The sequence below is a fragment of the Aotus nancymaae genome, unplaced genomic scaffold (assembly GCF_030222135.1).
Source record: "Aotus nancymaae isolate 86718 unplaced genomic scaffold, 86718_ANA_hifiasm-v0.15.2.pri h1tg000015l_0, whole genome shotgun sequence".
NCBI classification, from domain to species: Eukaryota; Metazoa; Chordata; class Mammalia; order Primates; family Aotidae; genus Aotus; species Aotus nancymaae.
Genome location: NW_026988426.1, coordinates 1349291 through 1362960, shown reverse-complemented (window position 1 = coordinate 1362960; position 13670 = coordinate 1349291). Strand labels below are relative to the sequence as shown.

At 47.2% G+C, this 13670-nt stretch overlaps 2 protein-coding genes and 1 non-coding gene across 10 annotated transcripts in view; 1 reads left to right on the top strand and 2 right to left on the bottom strand.

The window, feature by feature from the left end:
* The first annotated feature begins 11 nt into the window (after window positions 1–11).
* BUD31 (BUD31 homolog) lies at window positions 12–10157 on the top strand. 2 transcript variants are annotated; one of them, XM_012455522.2, is made up of 6 exons: window positions 12–215; window positions 1237–1370; window positions 2398–2520; window positions 7719–7841; window positions 8663–8829; window positions 9932–10157. In XM_012455522.2, the coding sequence occupies exons 3-6, from the start codon at window positions 2427–2429 to the stop codon at window positions 9980–9982; spliced, it is 435 nt and encodes a 144-aa protein (XP_012310945.1). In that variant the 5' UTR covers window positions 12–215; window positions 1237–1370; window positions 2398–2426; the 3' UTR covers window positions 9983–10157. The 2 variants fall into 2 exon arrangements, with proteins under 2 accessions (XP_012310945.1, XP_012310944.1); XM_012455521.2 differs by lacking the exon at window positions 12–215 and adding an exon at window positions 227–433.
* Window positions 6161–6264, bottom strand: LOC135275142 (small nucleolar RNA U13). Its single transcript, XR_010342856.1, has one exon. It is a non-coding gene; the product is annotated as a small nucleolar RNA U13 (small nucleolar RNA).
* PTCD1 (pentatricopeptide repeat domain 1) overlaps window positions 9670–13670 on the bottom strand; it is an 18660-nt gene continuing 14659 nt past the window's right edge. For all 7 annotated transcript variants that reach the window (XM_012455510.2, XM_012455514.2, XM_012455509.2 and 4 more), the window contains one exon: window positions 9670–10656. In XM_012455510.2, coding sequence (XP_012310933.2) covers window positions 10522–10656 — 135 coding nt within the window. In that variant the 3' untranslated portion in view covers window positions 9670–10521. The remainder of the gene's footprint in view (window positions 10657–13670) is intronic.

The following is a 13670-nucleotide window of genomic DNA, read 5'->3' as shown; positions in this document are numbered from 1 at the left end:
GGAAGACGCGTGGCCCTGCTGGCCGCCCACCGGAAGTGAGGGTGAAGGGCACCAGCAGCTCTGGAATTCTATATAGGCATTAGTGAGGGCATCTAAGATGACGCAATCTCCGCGCGGGGTGGGCGGGGCTCCGCGAGGACCTCATGCCAAAGAAGTTGCCTGAGGAGCGGAAGCCGTCAATCGAGTAGCGGCGACGCAGGGCGGAGAAGTTTCCGGTAGGTGTTTTTCCTCGGTTCTCGATTACCTTGGCAACAGCTGAGGCGGGAGACATGTGGTGTGCACCGTCCTGGAGGGCGATCTGAGTGGCTGGACTGGGATCGTTCGGGCTTTGAACCGGAGTGAGCTACCGAGAGGAGGCGGCGCCCCGTTCCTTCTTCCGAGGGGCTGGTAGATTTGGGGGTTTTCTTCTAGGCTTCTCACGCCGTTTTCTCTGGTAGGAGCGTCTTCTGTTTTTGTTTTTCTAAGCTGGGTTTAGATGCTGTCCTTTTTATGAGCTTTCCCCACAACCCTGCTTTAACTCTTCCCTTTCCTCTTCATCGCCTCCTTCCCCGAGCGCCCCAGTCTCTGTTACACCTCTCGGTACATGTTTCTTAGCGATCTGATTACCTCCTACCTTCTCTTTCTCCTCGATCTGGTTACCGCCTACCATTCCTCCTCCGGAGGCCTCTTCTGACTCCCAGGCTGTATCAGGGCCCTTGAATTTCTCCTGGGTCATAGAAAAGCAGTTATTCTCTTGTCACAGGCTATGCGCCTTGGGGTCAAGACCAGAATTCACCTGTTTCTAGCTTCAGCATAGGGGAGACCAGTGCGAAGACCACAGATTTGGGAGTCAGGAGCTCTCCAGAGTCAGACTTTGCAAATTCTCAACTGTGTGACCCTGATTCTACCTCTTAGAGTTTGATTCCTCATCTGTATAGTTTTAGAGAGTGCATGAGAGGAGGCTGTGGCGGGGATGGTCTTTGTAAAGTGTCCGATACCTTACAGAAGGTATCTCTGTATTGAATTAAAGAGAAATGACTGAATTAAAGAGAAATGAATCTGTTATGCTGAAAAGTAAATAATTAACCCGAGTTCTCTCTGTCAGCAAGGAAACGCTATGTGGTTAGAAAAACATTTTGCTATTTGAATTTGAAGCGGTCTCTTTTATAGGCATTACCTGACTTGTCTTTATGTAGTATGTTGTTTGGTGTGAAAGAGACCTTGGCAATCAGCGAATCCACTGCTCTCATATTACAGATGAAATCAAGGACCAAAGAGGGAAAGTGACCTCAAAGTCACAGAATAATTTGTTAAAGCTAGACAAGAATCCAAGCCTGCAACTGCAGAGACCAGAGATCTTTCAGCTATACTCTTGGGAAGTACAGCTTAAGGTACTTTGATTTTACAACCGTCTTTCCCTTTGTACTTTATTTTTTGTTTTGTTTTGTTTATTATTGAGACACAGTCTCTGTCACTGAGGCTGGAGTGTAGTAGTGTGAACATGGCTCACTGCAGCCTCAACCGCCAGGGCTGAAGTGATTCTCTTGCCTCAGCTTTCCCTGTAGCTCAGACCACAGGCATCTACTGCCATGCTCAGTTTATTAATTTTTTTAGAATTTTATTTTAAAGACAGGGTTTCACCATGTTAGTCAGGCTGGTCTTGAACTCCCGACCTCAGGTGATCCGCCCATCTTGGCCTCCAAAATGCTTGGATTACAGGCGTGAGCCACTACGCCTGGTCTTTTTTATTTTTTGTATAGAGACAGGGTCTCACCACATTGCTCAGGCTGATCTCAAATTCCTGGACTCAAGCGATCCTCCCACCTTGACCTCTCAAAGTGCTGGCCAAGACCAGAATTACAGGCATGAGCCACCGTGCCTGGCCTTCCATCTTTGGCTTTATAAATACTCACCTCCTGACCCCCGAAGTCACAGCCCTCCTTATACTCTATTGTAATTACTTTTTTTTCTCTTGTCTGTCTCCTTGCTAAAATGTCACCTTCTAAGGGGCAGAGGCTGTGTTGTAACTGTTTGTGTTCCCAACATCCAATATAGGGCCAAGCTCGTAGTTGATGTTAGCTAATGACAGCAGCAAATGTCTCTTAGGCACACATTATACACCAGGCATGATAACATACAATTATAATGAAGTCTTCACAATGACCACATAAGGTGGCTTCCATTATCCTCATTTTACAGATATAGAAACAGAGACTTAGGAAGGTTAAGTACCTTCCTGAAGATCACAGGGGGTAAGTAGCAGAGCCAGGATGTGAACAAAGCCAGTACTAAGCCCTGTCCCATAGCTATGACCCTATGCTGCCTCGAGGAAGTCAACCTGGACCAAACTAATGGCTGGCAAAGGTCTTTGGGGATTCAAGACTCAGAAACTAATTCATTTAAATTTCCCCCCACCAGATCTTTTCAAATTATCCTGTAAAGGGAAAATGCCTAAAGTCAAAAGAAGCCGTAAAGCACCCCCAGATGGCTGGGAGTTGATTGAGCCAACACTAGATGAATTAGATCAAAAGATGAGAGAAGGTGAGTGGGGAAGTTCCTGTCTGGGTGGGCTGGGTCCAAGGGTCACAGGCTTAGATGCCTCCAGGGGACAGGCATAAATGAAAATAGAAGAAGAGGCTGGTCTACTAACACTGACATGTTGTGTTTGCTTTTGAACTCATGGAAATACTGTAAGTGCCTGAAAATAAGATGACATTAATGAAAAGATCCTCAAAAAGGTTTTTTTTTTTTGTTTGTTTGTTTGTTTTGCCAACTTGAATATAAGAGGTTAGGAAGTATAGATCAAATAGTCTACCTATAGTTATTTCCTATTTTGTTTAGATGTATATTTAAAATTATACAAAATATATTTACTTGGAAGTGCTATTCCTTTTCAGTTTCATCGATTAGTCTTTGCTTCATCTGTTTTCTGTCACTTCCCTGTAAATGGCATGTGAACCCTCACTTTGTGAATCTGTGTCCTATGCTGTCTTTGGAAATTTTGTCTGAAGCCACAAGCATCTGTTGGCCTTATATGATCACAGTGTGATCACTTACCAAGTTACATTTTTTTTTTTTTTTAATGAGACAGGAATCTTGCTCTGTCGTCTAGGCTGGAGTGCACTGTCGTGGTCTTGGCTCACTGCAACCTCTGCTTCCCAGGTTCAAGTGATTCTTCTTCCTCCCGAGTAGCTGGGATTACAGGCGTGCACCACCACACCCGGCTAATTTTTGTATTTTTAGTAGAGATGGGGTTTCACCATGTTGGCCAGGCTGGTCACGAACTCCTGACCTCAGGTGATCCACCTGCCTTGGACTTGAAATGCTTGCTCACAACTAATCATTGTTATTCTGAGGCCATACCTCCAGCAGCAATTACTAATTTAAATCAATGTTAATTTACTTTGTCTTTTTTTCTTTTTCTTTTTTTGTAAGACAGAGTCTCACTCTGTCACCCAGGCTGGAGTGCAATGATGTGGTCTTGGCTCACTGCAACCTCCACCTCCTGGGTTCAAGTGATTCTCCTGCCTCAGCCTCCCAAATAGCTGGAATTATAGGCATGTGCTACCACGCCCGGCTAATTTTTGTATTTTTAGTAGACATGGAGTTTCTCGATGTTGGCCAGGCTGGTCTCAAACTCCTAGATTCAAGTGATCTACCGCCTTGGACTCCCAAAGTGCTGGTATTACAGTTGTAAGCCACTATGCCTGACTGAAGTTACTTTTTTTTTTTTTTGAGATGGAATTTCGCTCTTGTTTCTCAGCTTGGAGTACAATGGCATGGTCTTGTCTCACTGCAACCTCCGCCTCCTGCGTTCAAGCAGTTCTCCTGCCTCAGCCTCTCTAGTAGCTGGGAGGACAGGCACGTGCCACCATGCCCAGCAAATTTTTGTATTTTTAGTAGAGATGAGGTTTCACCGTGTTAGCCAGGATGTTCTCGATCTCTTGACCTCATGATCCGCCCACCTCCGCCTCCCAAAGTGCTGGGCCAACTGCACCCGGCCAACTTTACCCCTTTTTAAAAGAACTTGGTGGGCTTGGTGGCTCTCGCCTGTAATCCCAGCACTTTGGGAGGCCAAGGCAGTTGGATCTCTTGTGGTCGGTAGTTCAAGACCAGTCTGACCAACATGGTGAAACCCCGTCTCTACTGAAAATACAAAATTAGCCGGGCATGGTGTCGTATGACTGTAATCCCAACAACTCGGAAGGCTGAGTCAGGAGAATTCCTTGAACCCAGGAGACAGAGGTTGTGGTGAGCCAGGATATTGCCATTGTGCTCCAGCCTGGGCAACAAGAGCGAAACTTTGTCTCAAACAAAAAAAATCAGGTAACTTCTATTAAATACTCAGAACTTGCTTCGCTATTTAGATTTGGATCACCTATTGCAATAATCATAGTCTTGGGCTAAGAGATTTCTTCCGCAGGTAGCTCTTTATCAAAATAAAGGAAATGGGAGAGTGCTGGAATAGAAGAGATTTTACGAGTCCTTGAAAGCAAATTAACTTTGTCTTCTAAAGGGTGACTTTTGAGGAGAGGAGGAACCCAGCTTTGTGTTTAGATACTCTTTACCTCTAGAAAGAGGTATTCTTTGTTCTGTTTTTGTCTTTGTTTTCGTTTTGAGACAAGGTCTCATTTTGTTATTGAGGTTGGAGTGCAGTGTTTCAATCACAGCTCAGTGAAGCCTCCACATCCCAGGCTCAGGTAATCCTCCCACCTCAGCCTCCTGAGCAGCTGGGACTACAGGCATGCACTACCAGTCTTGGCTAATTTTTTGTGGAGATGGGGTGTGTTAGTCCGTTTCCATGCATCTGATAGACATACCCGAGACTGGGAAGTTTACAGAAGAAAGAGATTTAATGGACTTACAATTCCACGTGGCTGGAGAGGCCTCACAATCATGATTGAGGGCAAGGAGGAGCAAGGCACATCTTACATGTGCACCTGCTGAGTCTTTACTACCTGCTTTTCTGCTTGGATCACAGCATTCTGTTTGTTGAGCTGAATTGTAAATCCTGGTAATAAAATGACATAAAAGCTGGAAACATGGAGGTAGTCTTCTTGACCATTCCTCACCCTTCTGTTTTTCCCTACAAAGTGAGGAGGTCATAGACAAAGATGAACTTGTGACTGCTTAGAGAGAATTGCTTGCAGAGAGTATGAGCGCCACCTGATAGGCCCGTGTTGAAACAGTTAGCTGTCTCCTGCGGCCACTTCGCTGAGAACCTGCAGACTGGTCTAGTTTATTTGACTTTTCCTCAGCCCTAAAGGACTTTGGCTGGGAGATGAAAAGAGGTGCCTTAAAGATGATTAGCATGCCCATCTGTGGGCCTAGAATTATCTTGAGAAACTATTATGCTGTAAAAATAGATCTGAAAGCATAGGGACCAAGGTTGTCTTGTGTTTTGTTTTGTTTTGTTTTGTTTTGTGACAGGATCTCACTCTGTTGTCCAGGCTAGAGTGCAGTGGCACAGTCTCAGCTCACTGTAACCTCCGCTTCCCAGGTTCAAGCGCTTCTCGTGCCTCAGCCTCCTGAGTAACTGGGATTACAGGCGTGTGCCACCACACCAAGATAATTTTCGTATTTTTAGTAGAGACAGGGTTTCGCCATGTTGGCCAGGCTGGTCTTAAACTCCTGACCTCAAGTGATCTGCCCGCCTCGGCCTACCAAAGTGCTAGGATTAGAGGCGTGAGCCACTGCACCCGGCCAGGACCAGCCTTTTAATAGAGAACAGCAGTTACCATTAATTTTTTTTTTTTTTTTTTTTAGAAAATCTCACTCTGTCACTTAGGCTGGAGTGCAGTGGCACAATCTCGGTTTACTGTAACCTCCAGCTCCCGGGTTTAACCAGTTCTGCCTCAGACTCCCAAGTAGCTGGGATTACAGGTGTGCGTCACCACGCCCGGCTAATTTTTTTTGTTTTTTAAATTTTTGTATCTTTCATAGAGACAGGACAGGGTTTCACCATATTGACTACACTGGTCTTGAACTCCTGACCTTGTGATCCACTCGCCTCAGCCTCCCAAAGTGCTGGGATTATAGGCGTGAACCACTGCACCTGGCCCACTAAATGATTTTTTTTTTTTTGGTTATTCTTTTTTTTTTCTTTGGCTTTGGCATCCTGGTAGATTTTGTTTGTTTGTTTGTTTTCTAATTCTGTAATTTAAAAGACTTTTTTTTTTTATGTCACACTGGTAACGTGCCACTGTTGTTACAATGTTCGAGACTGGCACATCTCACACATGGATGTAAACACCCAATCATCACACTCATGAATTACAAAAGGATCCAAAAATATCATTTAAAACAATTATGTTTAAATTACTTAGCTTATAACAGCTTTATTGAGATATTAATCATATACTATAAAAGTTATCCTGTTAAATTATCCAATTAAGGAGTTTTTAGTGTAGTCACAAAGTTGTAGGACCACTGCCATAGTTTTGTGTTTCAAGGTTCATCTGTGTTATAGAACATATCAGTACTTACTTCATTCCCCCCGCGTTTTGTTTGTTTGTTTGTTTGTTTTTTGAGACAGAGTCTTGCTTTGTTGCCCAGGCTGGAGTGCAGTGGCACGATCTCGGCTCACTGCAACCTCCACCTCTGGGTTCAAATGATTCTCCCACCTCAGCCTCCCAAGTAGGTGAGATTACAGGCATGCGCCACCGTGCCTTGCTAATTCTTTTGTATTTTTAGTAGAGACGGGGTTTCACCATGTTGACCAGGCTGGTCTTGAACTCCTGACCTGAAGTGAGTTGCCCATCTCAGCCTCCCAAAGTGCTGGGATTACAGGTGTGAGCCACCATGCCTGGCCCTTCATTCCTTTTTATGGCTGAACAATATTCTATTATAAGGTTAGACCACATTTTTGTTCATCTGTTCATCAATTGGTGAACATTTGGGTTCTCTACTTTAGCTTCTAGGAACCTTCATGTACCAGTTTGTGTGTGCATGTGTTTTTAGTTCTCTTTGGTATGTAGCTAGGAGTGGAATTGCTGCTGGATAATGTGATAATTATGTTTAACTTCTTTTTTGAGACAGAGCCTTTCTCTGTCACTTAGGCTAGAGTGCAGTGTCATGATCTCAATCTCAGCTCACTGCCACCTCCACCTCCTGGGTTCAGGCAATTCTCCTGCCTCAGTCTCTCGAGTCTCTGGGATTACTTACAGACCCCACCACCACATCTGGCTAATTTTTGTATTTTTAGTAGAGATGGGGTTTCACCATGTTGACCAGGCTGGTCTCGAACTCCTGACCTCAAATGATCTGCCCACCTCAGCCTTTCAAAGTGTTGAGATTACAGGCATGAGCCAGCCCTGTTTCACCTTTTTTTTTTTTTTTTTTGAGACAGAGTTTCTCTCTGTTGCCTAGGCTGGAGTTCAATGGCCTGATACTGGCTCACTGCAACCTCTGCCTCCCGGGTTCAAACAATTCTCTTGCCTCAGCCTCCCGAGTAGCTAGGATTACAGGCGTGAGCCACCACACCCAGCCTGTTTAACTTTGTGAGGAGCTACTTAACTGTTTTCTGCAGTGGTGCCACCATTTTACATTCCCACCAGGAATGTATGAGAGTTCCAATTTCTCCATATCCTTGCCAACCCTTGTTACTGTGCCATAATTTTGATTATAGCCATCCTAGTGAGTGTGAAGTGGTATTTATTCATTAGCACTAGTTATTTACAAAAGGAAAATCCTGTGCAGACCAAGCTGTTCCCCTAAACACATACTTTGTTTCTCCCCAGCTGAAACAGAACCTCATGAGGGAAAGAGGAAAGTGGAATCTCTGTGGCCCATCTTCAGGATCCACCACCAGAAAACCCGCTATATCTTTGACCTCTTTTACAAGCGGAAAGCTATCAGCAGAGGTAATTAGTCAATTCTGTCTTGGCCTTACAAATTTGAGTCCCTTTGGAGTTACTGAAGTAATCACAATCCTTATTCTCACAACCTGTGCAAGTCATGATTTTTCTTACTACTAAAAATTTGGGAGAGTCAATGTTGGCTGGATTTTTTTGGTTTTGGTTATGGGTTTTTTTTTGAGACAGAGTCTCACTCTGTCGCCCAGGCTGAAAAGCAGAGGCACGATCTCGGCTCACTGCAACTGCCTCCCGGGTTCAAGAGATTTTCCTGTCTCAGCCTCCCATGTAGCTGGTATTGCAGGTACATGCCACCACACCCAGCTAATTTTTTTTTCTTTTTTGAGAAGGAGTCTCTCTCTGTTGCCAGGCCTGAAGTGCAGTGACATGATCTCTGCTCACTGCAACCTCTGCCTCCTGGGTTCAAACGATTCTCCTGCCTCAGCCTCCCGAGTAGCTGGGATTACAGGCATGTGTCACGACGCCCAGCTAATTTTTGTATTTTTAGTAGAAACGGGGTTTCACCATGTTGGCCCAGATGGCCTCGATCTCTTTACCTCGTGGTCCGCCCGCCTCAGCCTCCCAAAGTGTTGGGATTACAGCTGTGAGCCACTGCGCCTGGCCTTGTATTTTTAGTAGAGACAGCCTTTTGCCATGTTGGCCAGGCTGGCCTGGAACTCCTGACATCAGGTGATCCACCCACCACAGCCTCTCAAAGTGCTGGGATTACAGGAGTGAGCCACCGCACCCAGTGAATGCTCTTTTTGATCCTGGGGTGGGAAGGTTTGTTAGACCGTGGCCTGAAGCTCCTTCCCCATCTTTTTTGACAGAACTCTATGAATATTGTATTAAAGAAGGCTATGCAGACAAAAACCTCATCGCAAAATGGAAAAAGCAAGGATATGAGAACTTGTGCTGCCTGCGGTGCATTCAGACACGGGACACCAACTTTGGGACAAACTGCATCTGCCGCGTACCCAAAAGCAAGCTGGAAGTGGTAATGTCTGATGCTCTCGCTTGATGTTATTTTCAGCTCAAAATTCTGCCCTAGTCAACTCCAAGGGATCTTACGTTATTTGGTTGGACTGGAATGTCATTTTGTTCCTGGATGTTCTGCTGGCTCTCCCTCCCAGGAGTGGGTCCCTCTGTTCAGCAATCTGTGAGAGGCAGCGTGTGGCCATGACTGTGTTAGGTCTGGGGCCAATCTCAACTCCACTTTTGGGCAAATTACTGAACCCCTTTCCTCACTTAGGAAAATGGTGGCAAGGAGCCCTACTCCTGAGGTGGTGGCAGGGTGACATCAGGGAGAGGTGGCCACTCAGTGGGAGTTCCTGTCCCTTTCCCTCAGTCCTTACAGTGATACTTTCATGTTGCCATCACTGGCTTTTTTTTTTAACCCGAGATGGAATCTTGCTCTGTCAACCAGGCTGGAACACAGTGGCGTGATCTCAGCTCACTACAACCTCCGCCTCCTGTGTTCAAGCAATTCTCCTGCCTCAGCCTCCCTAGTAGCTGGGATTACAGGTGTGCGTCACCACACCTAGCTAATTTTTGTATTTTTAGTAGAGACGGGGTTTTACCATGTTGGTTGGGCTGGTCTCCAACTCTTGACCTCATGATCCGCCTACCTCAGCCTCCCAAAGTGCTGGGATTACAGGCATCAGCTACTAGGGGGCAGAAGGGTGTGATTCAAGTGCATAGCCTCCTGCCCTTTCCCTCACCAGTGTGTCCCAGCCCAGAGGCCGCCCTGAAGTCCCCAAGCAGTAGCAGAGCCACCTCTGCTCATGCAGGGTCTGTCACACTCACTTAGCAAAATAACGAGACTCATTCACGCCGATTGCTTTTTCTTGACTGGCAAATGTGTATTGGATTTGCATAATGTATTACAAATACACATACAGATGTAACCTCAGTGTCAACAGTAGCTGTTTGCACCTTCATGAGGGAGCCAAATTTCCCCTGTCCAGAGCTGTCAGGAAGGGTTTCTGAGGTGTGTCCCTATATAGACTGTTGGCAGGTCCTCCATGGGAGGGTTGGTGCAAGCACGCAGGGGCGAGCGTGGCGCCCAGGCATCATCTCACTGTCCTCCTCCGTTGCAGGGCCGCATCATCGAGTGCACACACTGCGGCTGCCGTGGCTGCTCTGGCTGAGGCTGGCGCTCTCCACCCTGGACTCTGGACTTCACGGGTTCCTGCCTGTGGCGCCACCCGCTTCCTGGGAGCAGCGAGCAGTGCCCCAGGCCTGAGTTGGAGCATGGTCTCTACAGGGAAGACTTCGCTGTCCATCAGCTGTGATTTTTAAAAATAAAACCTTTAATCCTCTCGGGCCCCACGTCTGTTCTTTCAGAGCATTGGCCTGGAGGCAGCACCAGGCCCCAGGGACCAGATGCCCCAGCTCCGTGCTGGCCCCCTTGTGGTGTGCGAGGTGACACGTGAAGGCGGCTGGAACTGCCATGGACCTGCTGGCCGGGAGTGCAGGTACCTTGGGCCCAGTGTGTGTTCTCACACCGACACCTGTGACACACTACAGCTGTTCTTCAGGGCCTGACTCATCCCCTAGGCGGGAGGTGACACCAGCTCACTTGTCTTGGGGCTCCCACAGAGCACTGAGGGCCAAGCACGTTGATCCAACCATGCCCCCATCACCTGCCCCCAAGGCCTCTGTCCACATCAGCCTCACTGCTGGTGTCCTAGTCCTCCTGGGGCTTGGTCCGAAACTTCTGCCAAGGGTGTGGGGTTTCCTCTGCAGGCATCACTTTCAGCCACTGCTTGTAATAGGCTCGGAAGCCGTCAATCTTCTCCAGGTAGGTGTTCTTCCCTTTGTACTGGAATTAGAAAAGTGAGGCTAGAATCACTGCCTGTTACCTACAGCTAATCCCAAACCTCAGCAGCTGGCTCAGGCCTCAGGGAAGCTGGTCGCTGCCATTTTCCCTTCCAGGTGGCTGCAGGGAACAGAACAGAAAAGCTGTGAACATGCCCTATGGAAGCAGCTTACTGCAGAGAAACAGGTCCCAGCTGGGTACCCCAGGGCAGGCCCAGACTCCCATCTGCCTGACAGCATTCTCCCAAATATGCACCACTGTGCTCCTCCATCCGTGCTTGCCACCCCAGGCCCCCAGGTCCCACCAGCTCTGCCTCTACAGCCTGCTGAGCCCCACCCCCTCCTGTCATCTCAACACTGCCGCGATGGGCTCCACAGAGAGGTGGGAAGAAATGATGCACCAGGCAGAAACTGAGCTGGAATATACCAAAACAGCCAAAAACGACTATCTGACATAACAGCTACTACCACACAATGATAAAAGGTGTGACTCAAAAGACTGGACAATTCTAAACCTGAAGGGGCCGAATACAGCCTGAAAGCACAGAAAGCAAAACTAGACAGAATCACGAATATAAACAAGTCCACCATCATCAGGGAATATGAGTACAGATGCTCCTGAGAGCAGGGTTCTGCTCCTATAAACCCATCATAAATCAAAAATCAATCTATTGGCTGGGCATGGTGGCTCATGCCTGTAATCCTAGTGCTTTGGGAAGCCAAGGCAGGTGGATCACATGAAATCAGGAGTTCCAGACCAGCTTGGGCAATACAGTGAATCCCTATCTAAAAGATCAGCTGGGCCAGGCGCAGTGGCTCACACCTGTAATCCCAGCACTGTGGGAGGCAGAGGCAGGCAGATCACCTGATGTCGAGAGTTCAAGACTAGCCTGATCAACATGGAGAAACTACCATCTCTGCTAAAAATACAAAAAATTAGCCAGACGTGGTAGTGCATACCTGTAATCCAAACTACTTGGGAGGCTGAGGCAGGAGAATCCCTTGAACCCGGGAGGCAGAGGTTGCAGTGAGCCAAGATGGCACCATTGCACTCCAGCCTGGGCAACAGGAGCGAAACTCCATCTCAAAAAAAAAAAAAGGTTAGCTGGATATGGTGGTGCATGCCTTTAGTCTGAAGTCCTCAGGTGGCTAAGGTGAGAGGATTGCTTAAGTCTGGGAGGTCAAGGCTACAGTGAGCCATCATGGTGCCACTGCACTCTGCCCTGGTCAACAAAGTGATCCCTGGACTTTAAAAAAAAAAAAAACAAGGGACGGCCGGGCACGGTGGCTCACGCCTGTAATCCCAACATTTTGGGAGGCCGAGGTGGGTGGATCACAAGATCAAGACCAGCCTGGCCAATAGGGTGAAACCCCATCTCTACTAAAAACACAAAAATCAGCCAGGCATGGTGGCAGGCACCTATAATCCCAGCTACTTGGGAGGCTGAGGCAGAAGAATTGCTTAAAGCCAGAAGGCAAAGGTTACAGTGAGCCAAGATCGTGCCACTGCACTCCAGCCTGGGTGAAGAGTGAAACTCCATTTAAAAAAAAACAACAAGAAATGTGGCCGAGTGGTGGCTTACACCTGTAGTCCTGGTGTTCCTGCTGGAGGCAGGGAGGGTTTCGGAGGCCGAGGAGGGTGGATCACAAGGTCAAGAGTTCAAGACTAGCCTGGCCAAAATGGTTAAGCCCCGTCTCTACTTAAAAAAAAAATACAAAAATCAGCCAGGCACGGTGGCAGGCGCCTGTAATCCCAGCTATTTGGGAGGCTGTGGCAGGAGAATTGCTTGAACTCAGGTGGCAGAGGTTGCAGTTAGCCAAGATCATACCACTGCACTCCAGCCTGGGGGACAGAGTTCGACTCCATCTCAAAAAAAAAAAAAGGAAAATGCATCTATTGCTGGCAACACAGCAGAGGGTCCATTTTTTCTGAGACGGAGTCTTGCTGTGTCGCCAGGCTGGAGTGCAGTGACACAATCTCAGCTCACTGCAGTCTCCGCCTCCCAAATTAAAGCGATTGTCCCGAGTAGCTGAGACTACAAGCACGCACTACTACACCCAGCTAATTTTTGTATTTTTAGATTTTTAGTAGAGATGGGTTTCACTATTTTGGCCAGGATGGTCTCAATCTCTTGACCTTGTGATCCGCCCACCTCAGCAGGCTTTATAATTATGCAAAAGTGATATGCATTCAGTAGAAACTGTAACCTCACTGTTAGTCAATTCTTACAGGGTTACATCCTGATAAAACCATTGCAAAGTTGAAAAATCCTAAGTCAAACCATCTTTAAGTCAGGGCCGTCTGTCTGTGACTTGAATACAGTATGCTTTAGGCCCATGATAGTCTTGTGACTGCTGAGTTGAACCTACGACGACCCCTAGTGAGCCCTACACTAGAATGATGAGACAATCCTCTAAGGTACGCACATGTAATCAACAAAAACCAGTACCCAGAACATATAAAAAACCCTGGAATCAGTGAGAAAAGACTCAAAACCAATAGTTCAAAGCAAAGACGCACAGTTCAAAGACACCCAGCTATGTCTTCAGTCGCCAGGCACAATCTCCACTGCTGCCCCACCCATTTGTAGGAAGCCCTCAAAATGGCATTCAGGTGTGACACTTGCATGGTGTTCCTGACCCCGCACCCTCTGGCTGTGTGTGTCCCTGCATATTTACTTATCACCACCCCATTTGGGTTTTGCTCCAAGCCACAGTGGCTCTGGATGCTCCAGAGGTGCTCAGCACAGAGTGTGACTTGATGGACCCAAAAGCCAAACCCCCAGAGCCTGATACCCTCAGAATAGCAGGGAGAGGCTGTGGCCGTGACAAAGCCGATTCCAATACTCTGCCCTGCTCCTGCTGATACAGGAGTCAGGCAGATAGTAAGGGCAAGAGTCCCTGGTGAAATTTTCCTTTTAATAAAAAGCAACCCCCAAACCATTTCTTTCTGAACAAAGAGCAGCCTGAAAAATTAAGCTGCAGACATAGATAAGCAAGCTGGAAGTTTGCATCGGG